At 48.8% G+C, this 22,121-nt stretch overlaps 1 protein-coding gene and 1 long non-coding RNA gene across 2 annotated transcripts in view; one reads left to right on the forward strand and one right to left on the reverse strand.

Annotated features, from left to right (window-relative positions):
* The window catches only part of Impbeta11 (importin beta11), an 80,850-nt gene extending 78,825 nt beyond the window's left edge, over positions 1 to 2,025 (forward strand). The window contains exons 25-26 of the mRNA XM_075893763.1: positions 5 to 80; positions 1,454 to 2,025. Of these exons, the coding sequence (XP_075749878.1) occupies positions 5 to 80; positions 1,454 to 1,717 (340 nt within the window). The 3' untranslated portion in view covers positions 1,718 to 2,025. The remainder of the gene's footprint in view (positions 1 to 4; positions 81 to 1,453) is intronic.
* Positions 1 to 18,269, reverse strand: part of LOC142814653 (uncharacterized) — a 41,743-nt gene extending 23,474 nt beyond the window's left edge. Inside the window, exon 1 of the long non-coding RNA XR_012895012.1 lies at positions 18,150 to 18,269. This is a non-coding gene — a long non-coding RNA (uncharacterized LOC142814653). The remainder of the gene's footprint in view (positions 1 to 18,149) is intronic.
* Between the last annotated feature and the right edge of the window lie 3,852 nt (positions 18,270 to 22,121).

Consider the following 22,121-nt stretch of genomic DNA (forward strand, 5'->3'; position numbering starts at 1 on the left):
TCAGTTCTCTAGTTATCGTGGACAGTGAACCCATTCCACCAAATGAAGAAGAAAGTGAGCACGACCGCCGAAAAATAGAGGTAACACATTTTTAGATGATGCCGAACTCTGTCATTAGAACATTATGCATGATTGACCTTGTTATCACTAAATTTCACTTAACGCTTTCCTGTTCACTGGAAAATGGGCATTTTCGGAATACTCTATCAACAATTTTCTGCTGCTGCATAAAATTATTGATTCTATAGTTAGAGTTCAAATTTATAGAACAAGGAAGGTGTTTTTTAATAGTAATAAATTGAAAGTTAGCATTAGTAAATTTCTACAAAACAAAAAAAAACTGATCTGATTCGATGCGCTGCACTTGCGAGTGCACCGGTATGCTTGATGCGAGATGTGCAGGTCCTAACGTGCTGGCATAGTGTTTTTCAAAAATACTGATTGCTGAGGACACCAAAATGAGAATGCAAAGTGACCAGGTGATCTCATTGCAATGTTCGCATTCCTTTCCTTGTTTGTTAGCGCACAATGGCATGCAAGCCCGAAAAGCGTGGCCTTTGAGATGTGCAACCTCATGGTACATTTTTCTAGTGTTCTCAATTTTAAAACGCATGTTTGGGAGGCTACATTTTTTATAGCTTTTCAAATCTAAACAGCTGGAAGCAGTGGCTGCCAGCTACAAAGCCACTAGAGACATCGATACCATAGCCACCATGTCGAGGGTGGGAACTCGACGTTGTCTTTTGCACTTTATGGAGTTGTGTACTTCTTGCCTCGTTCCTGATAAATCCTCATTCGGTAGTTGAACTGGACATTGACCTGCGTGTAGCGATAAAAATCATGACTGGCACTTGGAGGTGACGTCAAGAAAAGCACCGTCGTAAAATTTTCTTGTGGGCTAGGTGACGACTTATGGTGCATCATGACAGCCGACAACGGCATGCAGTGCCTCATTGAATTCTTCAACTTAGCAGCGTTTCCAGGCATCATCTCGGACAGTGAGAGACTTCGTCGGTGCAATTGACGACGTAGCTCTTTCTGACTGCATCGATGCTGAGATCATGGCTGGCGTTGCCACGGAAGTGTACTAATAAATGTGCCACCGCCTTCGCTGCCGCCACTAACCAACATTTTGTCGCGCTTCAAAGCTTGCATCGTCGTTCCACGTCAACCAACGTTGTTGGGATCGAAGGAGCTGAATTCGCTTATTTGAAAAGCTTCAGTGATATTGAGGATGACTGGAACTTGACGACACGCTAGAAGCAAGACAAGTTTGTGAACTATTTTGAGGCTAAATAAAGTGCGATGACTTGCAGTTCATACCTTGTTCTCCATTATACTGTGAGCGTATCGTTATGTTAGCAGTTGTAACAATTTCCAAGGCCTCAAATGCTTTAATTTAGGCCATAAATGTTTTAATGGCCCTTTCGTTTTCTGGGATGCTCTTCTCCAGCTGTCCAGGCAGGACCCAGTACACACAGTGGCCCTTCGGGACTACCTGTGCTCTCAGATGCGCAGCTTGCGTGAGTCGCTCGGCGAGCACAACTTTGAGGAGCTTATGGGCCAAGTAGATGTGGAGACGATGCAGCAGCTGAAGACTTACTTGGAAGGAGGCAACCAGTCCATTGGGGGTGGTACAGTGCAGACTGCTCTCTTCGCCTCACCTAACCTGAACAGTACGAGCACCCACAATGCCCCAAACACTCACCAGGCCTGATAAACTGCCATCATTCTGCTGCCCTCACTTTCACTCTCGCTCTTCAACCAATTTTTCTCCCCCCAAAATTATGAAGGAAAAACAACAACAAAACAAATGAGAGTGGTCTGTGTGTAAAAAAAAAATGCAAAGAGTAACAAATTCTGCCAGCTTTGGCATTATGTACACTGTTTGATACAGTTTTGTGCAAAAAAATGTCGCAGCATTTTTCTTGTCCTTTTTTTTTTACAGCTCAGGAAGAATGGGTATAAAGATGTTCCTGCTGTAGTTGATGTGGGCAAAACGTTTAACAAGTTTACTGACACAGGTTGCTTGTCTGTTTAGGCTATGTTCATCTCATTTTTATCAATTCATATTTTGGTGCATGACTAACAGAATGTATTTCTGAGCTTTAGGGTTAGTGGTTGAGTGGCATGCTTTGTATTTACAGTGAACTTGCTAATGTTTGTGGCTACGGCTCTAGGAATGACCTGAATGATAATGTGTAATTGATTGGAAGTGTGCAAAGGGACACGGGTGCTTTTTTTTTTCATAATGAAATGTTTTCAATTGGTGTTAATTTCGAACCATGCTAAAGCAGCCTGCTAGCTTTTTAGTCTCTTCTTTCAGTATAAGCTAAATTGAATAAGAGAAATCATTTTCGTTTTTTATTTTGTACTGGTAATGAAGTGAAAGTAGCTATTGCATTTGAATGTTTATTGCGGCCTGTGCAGATTTTTTATCGGGGAACAAAAGAAAAAAGCGCACAAATTCATTGCTGTTCAAAATATCTTTTAATTTATGTGCTTGTCCAGTTAGTTTTGTTTTAGCTGTAATACTGTAAACAGTAGTGAGTGCGCACTTTATTTCCATACTCGATTCAAACTCTGTAATGACAAATTGCTTGTTCAAGCAATTTTTTTCATTTTTGCAAAGTTCCTTCTTATCTCCACGTGAATGTGTAAAAAGTCCAGATTGCCTGGCTGAGATATTCATGAACATTCAACATTTTTTAGCGGTCGAAGAGCATATGGCTTAACACCAGATAAAAATGTGCGCGTGTTTAATATTGCTCTGCTTTTTGAGGTATTGACGTTTCTTTTATTTATCATCTTCAGTTTGACATGATTTCAGTTTTGGCATGATAAATTCTCCTAGCACTTCAGGCATGAATTTAGGCTCATTGCTTTAAATGGCCCCTAAACCACCAATAGAAGCTTGGCGTGCTGCTCTTCATGTCTTCTTTTATCAACAACAGTCATAACATCACCTGTACCATTATAGGTGACATCGCGAGCAATGCACGCTGTTTCTAGCTGAACGAAAGCCTGTTTTTTGGTAGCAGATCTGCGTGCTCCTTTCATGTCCTCCTCAGATTCTGATGAAAGGTGCTCGGAGAGCTGGATAGAGGAGTCAACGAACGCAGTCTAGCGAAGGAAGAGAGCGAGGCGAGAAAACGCACGTAGCTCCGCCAGCATTTGCAGTAGACTCCTGCAAAACTGCAACACCACAAGCAAATTTCTACCTTTAGGTGGTTTATGGGCTCTTTAAGCACAACAGAATTTTGCATGAGGGTTCACCTATTGGTGAAGCATGAAAAGCATGATGTTTTTTTATCACAAAACCAGAATAAAACAACACTGGCGTCGTACCATGCAGTGTGAGATGCTGTATGCTTAGAATTCTTTCACTTGTGTCATGTAGCAACACTGTGCTGGCATATGATCCCTGATGCTTAATTCGGCTTTTGTATTACATTTTATGCAAAGGATATTTGTTTTTTACAGTGAATAATGAAATTGCTCATTTGAAGAAGAACCTGTACTAGCGTGCAACTGAGTGGAAGTGAAAGCTGCGCCATTTTTTATTTGCACTCTTGTGTTTATATTGCCGATGACAGAGTTGCTTGTTTTTTGTTACATAAAAGCAGAGATTGTTAATAAATGTTTCCCATGCCAACACTCTTTGTACATACATGTCTGCATGGCTTTTCATTGCACAAACTCATTCACCCTATGCTGTATGTGCACATGATGAAGGAGATATATATAAATATAATTGCCGTGCATGTTTTCATTGTCAAAGTAGCTTTAAAGGGACACTAAAAAGATAAATGATTTTCTTCATACTATTACTCTTTCACAATCGCAAAATAGCCTCACTTGCTGGAAAAAGACACTTTGTAAACGAGAAAAATTGCGGGTGGTGATGCTACATAAAAGTTCTCGCACCAATTGCTGTGACATCACGAATTTCAACAGTGCCTACTAGTGCCTACATATTCCCGTGTGCTCAGATTTGGGTGCACGTTAAAAAACCCCAGGTGGTCGAAATTTCCGGAGCCCTCCACTACGGCGTCTTTCATGGTGGTTTTGGGACGTTAAACCCCACATATCAATCAAATCGGTGCCTACATATTTTATGATTAGCAAATGTGAAGTGCATTGCCCTTTGAGGGGGCGGGATATTTAAATACTAACAGTGATGGAAGTGGTGGTCCGATTGTTTCCAACTGCTTCAAAAGAGAAATGTTGCTCCAAACTTGCTCTGAAAGGGCACTGAGGGAATGAGAATGACAAACTTTTGCTGTTTCACCGACTCGTAGGAAGTCCTAAATAAACTGAAAACACTGTGTATTATCGTCCCCGTGTGCAGCTTTAGTGTGCAGCATCAGCATGATCGGCTCTGGTCGCATTTATGCAAAGAGAACTATCATATTGGCCATATATAACTCATTCGGCTTTTTTTTTTTTAGCTAGACACACAGGTTTGTGGGATGAAATGTGAAAATGAGTAGGATTGATTTTATCTCATACCGATTATCTATGGCTTATTTGGCAACAGTTATATGGGACTGTGGTTACTTCCAAATTGTGGTGCTCAACTTTACCATATGATTTTATTTCTGTCACAAATACTACCGTATTTACTCACATAATCCTCGCTCTCGCATAATTCTCGCACCCCCCACATCGCCCTAGAAAAATACGAAAAAATTTTTTCCTCCAGTAATTATGATTTGGCCGCTAGGGGGCCACGGTGTGCGGACGCGCGTCGCATCGGCTCCGCAGATTTTCTATGGTTTTCGGCGATTTCTTTCCAGCCATTCAGTTCAGAGTATTCCCAAGTGACTGCGAAAGTCCTGCGGTCTCTCCCGATACTATTTGTGCAGGTGAGCCCGTGTTTCGGTCACTTTTCGAAGATTGCCCGTACCGCCACGCTGGCACGACAGTCAAGCCAGTAGACAAGGCACGGTAGGCCTGACAAGTCGTCGGAGCAAGCGGGTGCCCCATCCGCTGCACCGGCGCCCGAAATGGAATTCGTGCAAGTCGAAGGGGAGGAGATATCGCCGACAGAGTTCGGAAAAGAGCAGGGATGGTGCGAGATCAAACGAAACACCAAGAAGGCGGGTGGAGACGCCGACCCGGCGAAGAACCAGCAAGCAACGCCAGCGTCTACTGAGAAGGCGGCGTTTATACAGAAAGCGACGCAGTACGTGCGGAAAATCACCATGACGAGCCGAATGCCCAACCTGCCAACGGATGACTACAAGATCATCGTGCGACCCCGGGACGGCTTCAACGTATCCCACTACCAGAAGGACCGCGTCCACTGCTGCATACGCAACGCTGCAGGGGTGGGGCGCGAGGTAGCCGAGGAAGACAGCGTCTGTCTCAATGAGCGACAAAACGTTATTGTGGTAAGCACGCCGTCAGAAGATCGTGCTAGACGATATGGAGGCATTTGCAAGCTGCGAATTGGCGACCGTGAGTTCGAAGCGAGTGCATACAGAGCGGCTCCGGAGAACACGTCCAAAGGCCTCATCAGGGGCATATCGCTAGACGAAAAGCCGGCGGACGTCCTGAGAAGTCTGGTTAACCACCGCAACCCGAACGTCCTGCATGCCAAGCGCATGGGAAACACGACCAACGTGATAATCCTTTTCGACGGCTACTACGTGCCTCGTTACGTGAACTACGGCGGGATGGTGATAAGGTGCACTCTTTACAAGAAACATATCGATATGTGCTACGAGTGTGGTCGTCTGGGACACAGGGCCGACGTGTGCCCCAACCCGAACGACAAGAAGTGCCGTGGGTGCGGATGCGGTAATCCGCCCGACGATCATCGGTGCGAGCCGGTGTGCCAACTGTGCGGAAAGGGTCACCTCACCGGAGACCGCAAGTGCAAAGCTAAGTACAAGACGCCCTACCTAGTCAAGCGCCGACAGTGGGAACGCAGAATGCGCGAAGAGGCTGAGGCTGCTTACAGCAGGAGCAGCACCGTCAACGACGGGGAGGAGGGCTACGGACGACGCCACGCACCGAGACGACGTCGCGGCAACAGTCGATCGGCCTCGAGGGAGACCCGCGCGCGGAGCCGCACTCGCTCCCGTACTCGTTCTCGAGCCCGCTCTCGCAGCGTCTCCCGACCCCGTTCAGCGAAGCCTCGCAGCACGTCGACGGCCCGAGCCAACCACACAGCGGCAGCCAAAGGCGGAGGAGAGGTTGACCCCCATAAATTGAGGTGGGTGGACGTCGCCTCCGGACGCGCGCCCAGCGCACCGCTAACGCGAACCGAGACTGCCATTGATAGAAACCCAGATGTAGACAGACGCGGCAGCTCTGCTTACAAACGCAACAGCGACCCAGAAAGTCTAGTGCAGAAACGATTGGATCAATTCGAATCATTAATTCAAGAACTAAAGCAGGAAAATTCAAGGTTAAGAAACGAAATTGCCACGTTGAAGGGGGAGGCCCCGACAGTTCCCTTTCCTCCTCCTCCTCCAATTAAATCCGTCGCAGCCGACGCGGCTGCTAGTACAGCCGAGAGAGTGGAGGAAGTCATGGAGGCTCGAGACGCGCACCCCGCACCCACCAAACGTAAGGCACTTGACCCGGAACAATTCGACGTCAAATCGCAGAAACGCGAGGAGAAACTCCGCGAACGAGTCGATAGACTCGACGACAAGGTAGACGCGATGATGACCCAACACGCGCAGCAAACCGCGCAACTTAACAACGCAATCGCTCAGCAAACTGCACAAACCGAACAGTTGAGCATTGCAATATCTCAGCTCACAAAAATGGTCGCGACGCTGCAAACGCGCATAGACAATATCGAAATGCGACTTCCGGCCGCAGTGGGTCGCCCAGTACGAACGACTGGGAAACCGTACTTTAGGCCGTTACCCGACGAAGAGGCGCAGGATCAGCCGGACGGCAAACCATAACACGTACAGTCACCATGGCTCGACACGAAACCACACAAACACAACGCCCACAACAGCATAACACACGAAACACGTTCACTATCTGGCAGTGGAACTGCAGGGGGTACAGGAGGAAACGGGCGCTTCTCCAACAATTCTTACGTAGCCGGCAACGACCGGACGTAATACTATTGCAGGAAACCAATGACCCGGTCAAGCTGGCGGGGTACAAATCTATAGACGAAGCTGTGACCGCGGGAGACCCACCGGCCGCTGCAACGCTAGTGCGACGCAACCTCACCGTGGCGCAACGCGAACTTATGAACGTTAGCATACCGCATGTATTCATAGAGCTCATTCCGACGAAAGGGCGCGGCCCCAGCCTGTTTGTGCTGAACGTGTATAGCAGACCCAAAGCCAGACACCGCTTTAGCACGTTACTGCGAGAGGCACGCGAGGCAGCTGCCGACGGGCCCTTGCTCATCGCGGGCGACTTCAACGCGCCCCACGCGGCGTGGGGGTACGGCTACGAAACGCCAAAAGGTAAGCGCCTTTGGGACGATGCGCAGAATGAGGGCCTCGAGCTCATCACAGACCCTTCCGCGCCCACGCGCAGGGGTAACAGCGTATGTGCAGACACCTCACCCGACCTCACATTTACCAAGAACGTTGCTAGCGCGCGATGGCACAATACACAGGAGGACCTGGGTAGCGATCACTCAGTGATCGAGATCCAGGTCGACGCTGAACCTCACCACCGCGTTCATCGGGAAGGTACCAAGGGCAAGAACCACCGGCTGGTGGATTGGGACGCGTTTCGCAAAGTCCGGAAAGAGCAGAATCGTGGCAATGCGGCTATTGAGGATATAGATAGCTGGACTGCGACGCTCAAGGGGGATTTAGAAACGGCGACGCGGGAGGTTCCGCCAGAAGCCCAGCTCGAAGTGGTAGACAGCAAACTCCTACACATGTGGGAAGCCAAGCGCAGCCTGCAAGACAGGTGGAAGCGTCAACGCCACAATCGAACGCTGCGCAGACGCATAGCACGGCTAAGCAGGGACATGGAAGAGCACGCGTTACAGGTATGCAAAACTCAATGGGAAGAGATCTGCAATGGGATGGAGAACCAGCTGGGACGGGCCAAGACGTGGCATCTCCTCCGGCACCTCTTGGATCCAGAGGAGACGAAAACATCGCACGCACATAAGCTTAACAAGTTGCTGCTGTTACGATCGGCCCTGGGGAGCCAAGCAGGAAGTGTTTGGGGGAGAACCGGTTCGTGACCCGCGGTGGCGGCCACCCCCACCTCCCCATTCGGGTTCCTCCTCGCCGGGAGAGCTACGGGGTCTGCTGTGCGTTCGTGACCATATTTGGTAACATTTTGGGGCGCCGGGACCATATATGGTGTTGGGTTGTGCCACTCCTTGTGTTGTGAGAGGTGTTTTTCCCTCCCTCGTGGCCGAGGTGCCGGCGACACCGTATTGGCTGACGATGCGGACAAGACACCCAGTGTCAACAACGTGGCGCTATAAAATGCCGAAGACGTTTTGTATCGCACGCACTCTTCTCTCTTTGGGTCACTTGACCACTTCTCCACATGTAAATAAATCTCTGTTGTTCGTTCGGGCGCTTCTTTCTCGCTGAATTGTTGGACGATGGATCCTGCGACGGGGCCAGCTACCGAAAACGAGACCGGCAGGACCCGGAGTCCCAACACTGCACGACTACAAAGGCACCCACGCGGACTTTCTAGATGACGTGCGAAGCCGTTACTTTCAGTCACGTAGCCCCCTCGCGCACTCGGCATACGCCTGGGAGGGTGAGGGTAACGCGGAGCTAGACGAGGACTTCAGCGTTGCAGAGGTGAGGGCGGTGCTGCACAGGCTCAACACAAAGTCGGCGCCAGGCCCGGACGGGATAACCAACAAAGCGCTACGTAACTTGGACGATGAGTCGATAGAACAACTGACGGCTTACATGAACGAGTGCTGGAATTCGGGCGCTATACCGAACTCGTGGAAAACGGCGCGCATAATTATGATCCCCAAACCGGGCAAACGAGTACAGATTGACAACCTTCGACCGATATCCCTGACGTCCTGCGTTGGTAAGGTCATGGAACATGTGGTTCTCGCTCGCCTTACCAACTACCTCGAGGACCGAAACATGCTCCCACACACGATGCTGGGGTTCCGTCGTAACCTTTCCACACAGGACGTTATGCTTCAACTCAAGCACGATATCGTAGACAATCCCACACGATCCACCAAAGCGATACTCGGGCTCGACCTCAAAAAGGCGTTCGACAACGTTAGCCATGCTGCGATACTTGAAAGTATACGAGCGTTGGGACTTGGCGAGAGAACGTACCACTACGTACGGGATTTTCTTACGGGCCGCCGGGCCCGATTAGCGATCGGCGAACTAGAATCGCAGGACATATACATGGGTTGTACGGGCACGCCGCAGGGCTCCGTAATCTCGCCCATGCTCTTTAACCTCGTGCTTGTCGGATTACCACGAAAACTCGCTGAGATAGAGGGCCTCCACCATAGCTTGTACGCCGATGATATCACCCTCTGGGTTGCCGAGGGAAATGACGGCCACGTAGAGCAAACGCTGCAGGAAGCCGTCGACGTGGTGCAGGACTACCTTCGCGACACTGGCCTCGAATGTTCCGCAGCTAAATCGGAGCTCCTGCTCTATAGACCATCGCGCAGGGGCCGTAAACCCAAGAACGCCGATTCCGCATTCGAGTGCGCATATAGAGAAATTAATGTACGCACATCAGACGGCGCTGTCATCCCACAAGTTAACACCATTAGGGTACTGGGCTTGCGGCTGTCCGCCAACGGCCACAACGGCGAAACCGTTCGCAGACTAGAGGGCGCGGTCAATGAAACAATCCGGTTGCTGAAACGAATAACAAATCGGCATAGCGGAATGAAGGAAAGCAACACCATTCGCCTGGTGCATGCTTTCGCTATGAACCATATAACGTACGTCGCCTCCTACCTCAAGTGGCAGGCGACTGAACGCACCAAACTAGATTGTCTCATCCGCAAGGCGTACAAACGCGCAATCGGATTACCGGCCAATACCAGCACGGATAAATTTCTAGAGCTGGGGTTGCACAATACTCTAGATGAGATAATCGAAGCACACAACATCGCCCAGTACGAACGTCTGGCGAAGACCAGAACTGGTCGACACATCCTCGAGACACTGGGTATCAACTACCATACGCAGCGCGGCGAAAAGGTCGGGATACCCAGACGTATTCGCGAGCGCATCGTCGTTATGCCGTTGCCTAAAAACATGCACCCGACACATCACATCGGTCGGCGCAACAGGCGCGCCCAAGACCTTGAAAAGAAATTCGGCAATAGCAAAGACACAGTTTACGTGGACGCGGCCCTTTACGACTGCCACCGCGGCTTCGCGGTCGCGATCACGGATCATGTAGGAACCTGCGTCACGAGTGCGATGATAGGCACGGAAGAGACGGAGGCGGCCGAAGAAGCTGCCATAGCCCTCGCGATAGCCACCACGGACGCCGAGGTGATAATAGGCGACTCGCAGGCGGCGATACGCAACTGCGCCAGCGGCCGGATCTCCCGCGAAGCGGCCCGCATTCTCCAAATTCACGAACGCAACATCTGCCGCAAAAACGACAGTTTCCTCGTATGGACCCCCGCCCACACGGACCCTCCGCTTGCGGGCAACGCGACTGCCCACGCCGCGGCTCGAGGACTTACACGCCGAGCTGCGACGACTGCCGACAGTCCCGATGTCTCGCACACTTCGACAGCGATGCGGGAATGAACGTGGGGGGATCGCATGACCACTTTCAGAGACATCACGCAACACTACAGACTGAACAGATGCAAATATCCACCACCCCACGCCAAACTAAACAAGAAGCAGCAGGTTGCCTGGAGACAACTACAGACACACACGTACCCGAATCCGGTGATCCTTCGCCTCTGCTACCCAGGCATTTATACGTCCGACGCGTGTAAGGCGTGCGGAGCCAGAGCGACGCTGCAGCACATGCTGTGGAAGTGTACCGGTAACGCGCAGCAGTCCCCTACGAACCCGGCAGACATGGCAGTCTCGAACCGCGAGGCGCGATGGGAGGCGGCTCTGCTCAGCCACGACCTTGCTGATCAACTGTGGGCCGTCCGGCAAGCCCAGGATGCCGCCCGGGTCCAAGGACTCGAGGCCGTCACCTAGGCCGGGGTGCTTGTAGCCCCACCCCGCTCAATGACGCCGGACATGTTCAATAAAGTTTTTACTCACTCACTCCAGTAATTATCGCAACCCCGAAAACTGCCGCAATAATGTCTGCTCGTTCCAGCCACTGATGATGATAGCGCGCGCCATTTGGCGCCATCTCTTAAGCATCGAGCGTACTATTGCACGGAGATTCAATCCAATTTAAGCCAAGCCGAAGTGGCCAATGCGCGTTGCGGCGTGTTTTGTATGTTGCGTCGGTTATCTTGGCACGTTATGGGGCGATACTGAAGCCACACGGCTGCTTCAAGTTGCAAGTGACAGATCATACGCTAAAGAACGGCAACAGGGCCGCCGGTAGGCCTTTCAGAGCCTACGAGTTTTGTGTTCGCTACTGGTGACGGCAGCTGAAAGCCACCAAGACGCGTTGGGCCTGCCGTGTGCCTAAAACTGGGTTTGACGGTAAATTAGAAGTGTGGCAGCTAGGGCTAGTTGGTATGGCATGACGATAGTTATAGCGCGAGAACAAAACGACGACACAGAGACAAGAAGGACACGAGCGCTAACTTCCAACTGAGTTTATTGCGCAGAGCACGAAAATATATAGAGGAGACAGTAACCATGTGATAAAAACCATATGGCACAAGGAGCAGAACATGAGTAAGAAAAAAAAACAAAAACAAAGGCACTGAAAAACAGCAAAGAAAAATCTAGAAGAAAACGAAACAGAAAGGTAAAGATAATATAACTACCTGCCCGCACCGAAACCTTCGAGGAACCTGCGTTCCTTCTCGGACAAAGCCACGGAAGGCTTGCTAACACAAGGCACCTGTTCGCGTGCCATCTGCGCGGCCTCGACAATGACTCGGGTGCTTTCATCTCTCTGTTTGTACAGCGTCGCTGTGTCCTTCTACCTCTACTCAGTGATCTTCTATTGGCAAAAATGGGCAAAAAACTGCAGGAAAAGTTAGAAGGCTCGCATGTCGTCAAAATATTCAGATACGTGGATGATTTCTTGGTTCTTCTAAATTGTAATTCTTCTATGTTTCACTCGTTTGCGACTCAAACTATAGGTGTGTTCGAAGATTGTTTAAAGCCTCTTGTGTTGACACATGAAACACCCGATAATGACAAGTTACGCTTTTTGGATTTAAAACTAGTTTTTAGCTCACAGCACATCTGTTGGTGTTATGAACCACGTGCGCAGAAACCTCTACTTCCTTTTTCTTCCGCTCACAGTAAGATAGTTAAGCGAGGCATAGCACGAACCTGCCTTGAGAATGCTTTAAATAGGTCGTGCGCCCACACTATCTCTGCGAGCTTCAAAGCTCAAGTTTCCCGGCTTAAGGCTTCAGGTTTCCCCGAGGCGTTTATCGCGTCTGTTGCTGAGACGATCCTGCGAACTAATAAGGCAGAGCAGAGGAAGCGACAGAATCTGAGCAACACGGATACAAAACGTGAAAGGATAGCCGTGATTCCATACATACACCAGATATCACACAGGCTCAAAAAATCGGAAAAAGACTTGGAGTTCGTGTCCTGTTCTCGGCACCATTCAAATTAATCAGCCTCACCTAATCTACAAAGCCCCTGAGAACGCAATCATCAACGGAATGCAGAGTTCAACATCGAAACAGGTATGCGGCCTGCTCCCGGGAAGTTGTCTATAGGACCCCCCTATCATGTGGTGCTTGTTATGTCGGAACGACCGGAAGGTGTCTGAACGATCGGCTGAGAGAACACGTGAACAATGTTAGAAACGGGAAAGATGGTTTTCTTGCCCAGCACTGCACTGAGTGCAATTGTGTTCCCCTCTTCAAGGACACAGCGACGCTGTACAAACACAGAGATGAAAGCACCCGAGTCATTGTCAAGGCCGCGCAGAAGGCACGCGAACAGGTGCCTTGTATTAGCAAGCCCTCCGTGGCTTTGAAGGAACGCAGGTTCCTCGAAGGTTTCGGTGCGGGCAGGTAGTTATACTATCTTTACCTTTCTGTTTCGTTTTCTTCTAGATTTTTCCTTGCTGTTTTTCAGTGCTCTTGTTTTTGTGTTGTTTGTTTTTTTTTCTTACTCATGTTCTGCTCTTTGTGACATATGGTTTTTATCACATGGTTACTGTCTCCTCTATATATTTTCGTGCTCTGCGCAATAAACTCAGTTGGAAGTTAGCGCTTGTGTCTTTCGTGTCCTTCTTGTCTCTGTGTCGTCGTTTTGTTCTCGCGCTATAACTATCGTCATTGATGGTAAACTTTATTTCTTCAGAAGGAAACTGCGGACGATTCTGTTAAATAGCTATCAGCCCAATACTGACGTCCTACGCTTACCTTTTGAGGGCTCCTGTTGAGCGCCGACCGCTACCGCTACGCCCGCAACGCCCACAATCTTCGCGTATGGTATTCTAATTCTCGACTATTTGCTTCCACTTTTTATGTCTCAAATAAATCTTGCCTTGTGTTGAACCTCTGCTTTTATTGTTGAGGTAAGTTCTAATTAGTACTTTGTAAAGCTTGCTGTAAGTTGCTGGTGTGAGAATCCCGATTTGCGGCCACTTCGTTTTTTTTTTCGCTCTCTTTGTTTTCGTGGAAAGTTTTCCCCGCGTAATTCTCGCACCCCCAACTTTGCATCAGGTTTCCGGCGAAAAAAGTGCGAGGATTATGCGAGTAAATACGGTAATATTTTATGTATATAGCTATTATCACAGCACGTTTTTGACAAGCAGCCAAACTGCTTTTTGAAATTTACACTGTTTGTAAAATAAATTTCATAATAAATAATAACATTTACGAGATGCTTCGACAATGCTTTGAATTCTATTTAATATATGGGAAATTTCTATCTGCTCCTAAAACACCAATAGCTACTCTAAACTAGCATTTTTTTCTACTCTGAAGACATTTATGGCTGCTCCGAAGCAGTACTTTTCGTGCTTCAAAGTATGCGCCAAAAAGTAAAAAAGCCACTTCCATCACTGTACCAAGCTGCGAGCGGTGCGAGCTTTGTAAAGTATTCTTCAGTGGCGTCGCCGTCAACCGAACGCTTGAGGCCCTCTGCTGCCTTATAAAGGCATGTGGGTGTTCTGCTTGAGGTCCCCGGTACCTTTCCGACGTGAATGCGGCTCAAAAGTTCCGGTAAAATATAGCAATAAGCTACGGTCAGGATAGTCTTTGTCCTGAAACAATTTGTGAACTGTTTTAGCTGCAAGTGCCTTTGTGAATGTCGCAACATCTGGAAGACTGTGTCCCCCACAACTTTTTGGGAGCTTTAGGAACTTTTGTTGCACTTTTGGTGTCTTCCCGTCCCATAGGAAGGCTCCAACCAATGACGCAAGGCGGCTCACTAAAAGTTCGGGTATGAGTGCAATGTTCCCGATATAAAAAGCATATGTGTATGCTTTGGTTTTCACCACCGTCACTTTGGCGTCAAGTGACAAATTGAAGTCAGTGGCATACGCGAAGACCTGCGTGGCTCGATGTACGGCGTTCTCTCAATTTCTTTTGGCCACCTCCCCGTCTTGAAAGTAGGGTATACCCCGAGGACTTTTACGGCATCCACGTATTGAATACCACCCGGCAAAGAGCCGTGGAAGCTACCGAAACGAAGGGCTTTGCTTTTCTCCGCATTCAAGAAAGCACCCGATAAACTGGCATACTCTACGAACAGCTCCAAGAAAGTGCGGTAACTGGCTTGGTTTCGCACGAACACAGAGATGTCATCCGCATAAGCGGTGATGCTGACTCCAGACCTGTCATTGGAAAGCCCTGAATATTAGGGCACTTTGCCACTTTCCTAAGGAGAGGATCTATAGAAAGAACAAAGAGCACCGGTGCGATTGGGCATCCCTGGCGAACACCTCTTGTTACTGGAAAGGTTGCTGTCTCCACGCCGTTGATGAGAAGTCGGCTGCTCATGTTGGTGTATAGAAGCTTTATACAGCGAACGTACTGCTCAGGCAAACCAAACATTCTAAGTACTCAGTATAAGTAATCATGTTCGACCTTGTCAAAGGCCTTAGCTTGATCCAATGACACGAAAGCACCGGTAACGTTTTTGGTGTTGGCATAGTAGAACAAATCTCTTATCAGAGTAAGTGTTTGAAAAATGGACTTACCCGGCACTGCACACGTTTGCATGGGTGACACTATATCGGGCAGAAAAGGTTTTCGCCTCAAGCCAAGGATCGTAGCTACAAGTTTGTAGTCCCTGTTAAGGAGGGTAATCAGCCTCCATGACCGTGGATCATCAGGATCCATGCCCTCCTATAGCAGCAAGACTACACGGCCCTCACTGAAAGACCTCGGCTTTTGCCCATCAACAATGAACCCGTTAACCATGTAAGTAAGTGCGTCGCCTAGGACGTCAAAGAAAGTTTTATAAAACCCCGTCAGTATTCCGTCTCGACCTGGAGCCGTGGTAGTGTTCATTTTCTTCAAGGCTTGCCAAACTTCATCTCTCGTCACCTCAGCGCAGAGCATATCAGACGCCTCAGGACACAGCGTGGGAAAGCCTTCGCAAAAGTCTGCGATTCTTTGATGCCGGTTGCTATCTTTGGAGCGACGATCTGCCGAGCAGAGCCTTTTAAAGTGCGCCCTAAAGACCTCGATTGATTTCATATCTGTGACGATGTTCCCACACTCTGTCCATGCGGCACCGATAATACTGGGCTGGTGTTTCCTTACCCCTACTCGCTGTGCGTATGCCAAGTTACCTAGTTCATCCGTAGGCAGGTGCCGCTCCTCTGCACGTTTAAAAGCCCCGGACCTTGCCCTCAACAAGAGGTCGATTTAGCCTTTTTGGCCCCAATGTACTCTTGAATTGCGCTGGTCAGATTACCTGCGCGCTCAACGATTTGAATACGCCTCAATGTTTCATTCATTTGTGATGTTAGACGTGCATGGCGCATTTTCCCGGCCTCCTGCGCAATCACACGCCATCTGGCCTTCAAGAGATCCCATGCTGTCGGCGTAATTTGCGGCGTGTCTTCCAAAGACGCATAGATATTCATGCGCATTTCAGATACCAAAACTTCATCATTTAAAATTGATGAATCCATTCGCCACAACTTGGAGCAATGCCTTCCCAGCTGGGCCTTCAAGGTGAACAGCACTGGAATGTGGTCGCTGAGCTTGCGTTGCCCAGGCGCTAAAGAAATGACATCGCATGTCTCTAAAGCTTGCAACGAGCTCGTTAGGGATATAGACTCTGCCAATCCTGCTCTGAGACGTACCCTGAACGCGCGTTGCTCCAAAGGTGTTCCCGTGAAGCGTTGTCCATGCATCGACCAGCTTCAACTCTCTGCATATTTTCTGCAACTCTTTCGAATGGTATGTGCCTTGTCCTTGACTAGGACCTCGGACATCTCGAATTGTTGTTGTTGTTGTTGTTGTTCTATTGTTAGTGGCACATACCCACTGTGGGGGATTGGCCAAGAATCGAGTGGTTTTAAAATTTACTGTTCAGATTTGGAATGATGGAGGTTTAACAGAAAGATTACCGATAGCCTAGAAATGTGTGGTGCTTAATGTAATGCATACAAATATTTACATAAACGAATTTATTCTTAGAATAGAGCAATAATCTGATTTTATACGTATATAATTATGTGGACATGTTAAAATAATGAAACTGGTTAATCAGTCAACCAATTAGTTTCATCAATATATACTCCCAGACGGCCGCGCATACTGTCGCATTAGAGAAACCAGAAATGGAAGCTCCAAAAGACAAAATGACAGGCAGAGATAAGTCCATACCAATACCACGTAAAGGTATTTCTAATGGGGTTTTTCGTAATGTGTTAAACCGCCTGCAGGTCAAAAAGAAATGGTCTATTGTTTCCAGTTCATCACAGAATGCACACAGTGGCGAAGGTGCCTGAGCAGACCTGTGTTTATAGAAATTTAGATTTGGTACCCGGCAACGCAGCCTTGTGATAGCTACTTCTTGTTTTCGAGTGCGGCAAAAGTCTCTGTGCCAGGGATATAACAAATGGCGATATTCTGTAGAGTTTGTTAGTGCTGAACCTTTAAAGACTTGCATAAGCGTACGTCTGTGGAATCGAGCAGCAGTCACATAAGCGGATGATGAGTTAAATCAAAAACACAGTTGAAATCACCTAACAACACGCACGGTGCTAAATTTAGCAGGAATGACCTGGCACCTCTAAAAAAGTCATTGGCAAGAGACCTATCCACGGGCGCGTAAAAGTTGGTGAATCGGATTTTCTGGTCGTTTATCCACGTGTTCACCGCAATAACACGGCCTTCTGCATCGAAGAGGCAATGCGCACCCCGCCTGAACCTCGGATTGAGAAACACGACACCGGTGCCACGCGACTGTGTCTGCGTTAAGGAGAAGAAGGCTTCAACCGAAAATCTAGTACGGAAGGTCATGATGTCGTGCCGCGTTCGAAAGTTGGTCTCTTGCAGAAAAAGCACGTCGACCCCGAGCGAGCGCTCAAGGTTCATTATCTCCTGCTGTTTTACAAGATCTTTGAAACCACGAACATTGAAAGTCATGAAAGATAGCCTATTCATTTAAAATAAATTTAAGGGGAAACGAAACAATCATTTTTGCTTTTTTTTAACAGCGATGCGTAAGAGGGCGGCACGGCCTCTCCTGTGTCAAGCGGCAGTGGATGAAGTCAACGTGATGATACTCGAAGGACTGGCGCTGAGATTTACTCTCGCACACAGATAGAATGGACCCAGTAAGCAACACCAATAATAACAGAAATAGTACACGCAGCATGCAACGTAACTTACATGATGCAATTACTATAACAGGGCATAGCCACCACAGCATAGAGCTCACAAATTGGCACATGAAGGTTCCATCGTGAATGACAGTAACATATGGAATACTAAACAGTTTGCATGCATCAGAGACAACAAATGCATAGTGGTTGTACGGCTGGGAAGCAAGCATTGCAACGGTACAGACAACAGGAAACGGAAAGAATAGATGTGGGCAGCACAAATTAAAAAAAAAAAAACATTGAGACCTCACCCGCATCAGGTGATGGATCTCGGTTTGGCGAATCCACTCGGGGCTTTTTGGATGTTCCGGAGGTGGTGACATCACTTCCGCTGCTTGAACTACCAGGCTTTGTGCGACGCTGAGAGTTTGTGGCTCTAGACAACTTGTCGGGAGAACACGTATTTCCAGGAGACAAAGATACCGATCGTGAGGCTTGAGAAAATCTGTCAATCCTTAATTTTCATAATGGTGACCGGCTCCTACGATGTCTGGATGTCTTGTCGGACGCTTCTTCTTGGGCCTGTACAGCGTGTTTGCGAGGCGTGTTAGGTTTCCTTGAAGACGTGCTCTTTACTTCTTTCGTGGGTGTCGTCTTCACGCTACCTTCCAGGCCCACAGGTGGCCGTTCATGGAGCTCGTCACTTGCACTTGTTGCCTCGGAAAGTCGGAGCGATTTTCCCGGTTGGCCAGCGCTCCGAGTTGCTTGGGGCGCTTCCTCCAGCGGTGATGCGTTCGAGGATTGTTTGTTTTCTGTGGCCTTGAGTTCCTCTGATGAAGACGTAGCAGACGCACTCGGCGTCTCCACAGCGTTGCTGGGCTCCTCTGACGACGTTGTGGGAGATTACAACGCTGCGGTGTCCCAAGTCAGCGCAGAAACGTCGTTGTCACTCGTTGTGCATGGTGACGCGGCATCAACGCCGCTGGCGTCTTCTGTCTTGGCGTCATAAAATTCTGTGTCGGTTGCGCTGTCTTCATCCCAATAATTTGGAATATTCTGTGGTCGTGGCTTGGTTTTGCGTTGCAAAACTTGCATGTGCCTGGAGGTTCCAGTTTGGGTTGTTCTCTTCGAAGCACTTTCTCCAAGTTCTGGGAATTCTTTCAGTGACTGTGAGGTGCTCTGCGCTGCGTCTGCGTACGACTTAGGACGGAAGCAATCTTTCGTCGCGTGGTCAACATTACAGCGCTTACACTTGGACACACTCCTTAGACATATGGCCGAAGGTCCCACATCGTTGACAGAAGGGTGTTGTGCAAGTAGCCGCAACATGACCTTCTCTGCTGCAGCGTGCGCATACTCTGCGCATACCACGATACTCGAGCATCACGCGGTGACCTTGAATTGATAGGAAGTTAGGGGCGGGCTTGGCCATCTCGATTCGAACGATGCGGGTACCAGTGTACGTTGATTGATGCCTTTACAAGGTAACAAATGTGATACCCTTCACTTTTCCGTATGGCTGAAGAGCCCAAATAACTGCGTCATCTGACACGTACGGCGGGAGGTGGAACACACCGACTTGTACGCTTGGCGCCCTGACTGCTTCAACTTGTACCTTTTGACCTTGTAACTTGAATCCTTGGTTTACCATCAACTTGGTTGCTTGTGCAGCCGACCGAGCCGCAACTAGGAACTTCGAAGCTCCGAGGTGTTGCAGGAACAGCACCCCTTCACTTCCCATGACGTCTTCGAGACCATCAATGATCTCGTCGATGGACGCCGTCCCCTCCGGAGCGGGAAAGTTGAAGCAGTGCTCCTTGAGCGGGAGCGCCGCAGGCCTTAACGCCATCCTTACTGGTCCCTGCCGGGACCGATGACGATGGGATCAGGCTTAAAAAAGCAAAAACTGGCTGGCAAAGTCGCGAGTGGACACCCGGCAGCAACGCCGGCGGAACGCTGACCGCGTTGAAGACTGGAACGCCGAAGCTTCTTATAGCAGCACCCGTGCGTCCCTCGATCATAGTCGTAGTCGTAGTGTGTAACCAGTCTTACATTTTCACCTCCAAGGTGGTGCCGGTGAGAGATTTCTTCTTTGCGTTGTTGAACAATAAAAACTCAATGTACATGCCAATGGCTGCTAATGCGGAATGAGATACAGGAGCATTCGGCTTCTAGTTAACGCGCACGCTGCGATCCCCATTAGCAGCCATTGGCATGTACATTGAGCACTATCTGACAAGGAAGGGTTGCTACATTATACTCGCTGGGTGTAACCTCCTTAGTTTTAGAAAGGTTTAGTGACCGTTGAGCCGCAGTGCCATGAATACAATGAACTAGTATATACCATGAATGAACTCGAGGTGGTTAAAGGTGGGAAGTAGATACGAAGCGCAAGCCGCAAGAAAAGGCCGAATTCTCCTGTCTCTCATTTCACATTAGCAGCCTTGGCATGTACATTGAGCACTATCTGACAGGAAAAGGTTGCTACATTATACTCGATGAGCGCAACCTCCTTAGTTTTAGAAAGGTTTAGCGAGCGTTGGGCCACAGTGCCATGGATACAGTGAACTAGTGTATACCATGAACTCGAGGTGGTTAAAGGTGGGAAGTAGACCCGAAGCGCAAGCCGTAAGAAAGTGTGCGTGTGCCACCTCTCGTTTAGTCCTTCGAATGTCCGCTGGATGGCGGTGCTTCTGTATGGGGAATATATGATGAAAAGATGCGAGATGGTGGTACTTGAGTGTTCAATATTGTGTGGACGAACGGACAAATAGACAGATGTATGGACGACCGCATGAACGGACGCAGGGATGGACGCACGGTCGGGCTGATGGACGCATGGACGGACGGAAGCAAGAACGAATAGACGGACGAATGCTTCGCCCCACTCTTTATCATTCACTCCGTGGATATGCTGCCATTTTGTATAAGACGATAGTCTTTCATGGGGACCTTCGACGGAAAAATTTTGGTCTCTCTGTCTGTACATTTGTCTGTCTACCCTAACGATACCTCAAATGGCACCAAACGGCCAACCCCATCCGCAGCGCCCACCAATATTGCTCAAGGTTAAGCATTCATAGTTGTGCGAATGTCAATTAAAAAACAATTATTGCGCAAATCTGACGCGCCACAACAGCGCTTCGATTTTTTCTATGTCTGCCTTTATAGTAGACGAGGCACACACAAGTAATTCTAAGGAATGTAGCATTTAATCGCGCTGCCCTGACAGTGCAACGCGATGCTCAAAAAGGTGTTTCCAACGCTTTGCTACGACGTCACGGGGGTGGCACCTGCCCGTCGCTTTGCGTTCTACACCCTATCACCTCCGAGACTGGCGCGCATCTTTCTCCGCGGGCAGCACGCCTTCGTTTTCGAAGATAACTGCCAGATAAAACTTGTGTCTAACGTGCCTATATGCGCTCGTTCGCCTCCGCCACACGCTCGAGGCACTCTAACGCAGCGCCTGCAGAATACCATTCACCAATTTTCTTGCGCGGAACATCAAATAAACGTTTTATTCACTCTCTCCAGACGCAAGACCATCGTCTTTCAACGACATTTACAGTGTAACATGTAGGTTCGGGCCAACCTTTTAACAGAGAGAATAAAGAAAAGGGAAAATTGGGGAAGAAAAAAAATTGGCCCCGTATCTGCATGTAATCTGCAAATGTCGTCGAAAGACGATTGTCGCGCGTGTGGAGAGAGTGAACAAAACATTTATTTGATGTTCTGCGCAAGAAAATCAGTGAATTGTATTCCGGAGGTGCTGCGTTAGAGTGCCTCGAGCGTGTAGCGGAGGTGAACGAGCGAATCAAGTCATGTCACACGTGAGACATGAGCTCCATCTGGCAGTTCTTTTTGGAAAACAAAGCGTGTGGCCCTGAGACCGGCGTGCGCGCCCGTCTCAGAGGTGATAAGGTGTAGAACGCAAGGTGACGGGTAGGTGCCGCCATCGTGTCGTCTTAGCAAAGCGTTGGAAACACTCGCTTCTTCGTGCAAGCGTTGCATGGTCAGCACAGCGTGATAAGCGCTATGGTCCTTAGAATTACTTATGTATGCATTTTCTAGTAAAATACGAACATGCAGAATATATGTGTTGTTATGGTGCCTCAGATATGCGCAATAATTGCTTTAATCGCACACGCAATAATCGCACACGTATGAACGCTAATTATTGAGCAACATTGGTGGGCGCTGCGGATGGGGTCGGCCGTTCGGAGTATCGGCTGGGGCTATTTAGTGTACTCGGTTCGTGGTAACGGTGAACAAACAGATAAATG

Source organism: Rhipicephalus microplus, chromosome 1, assembly GCF_043290135.1.
Source record: "Rhipicephalus microplus isolate Deutch F79 chromosome 1, USDA_Rmic, whole genome shotgun sequence".
NCBI lineage: Eukaryota > Metazoa > Arthropoda > Arachnida > Ixodida > Ixodidae > Rhipicephalus > Rhipicephalus microplus.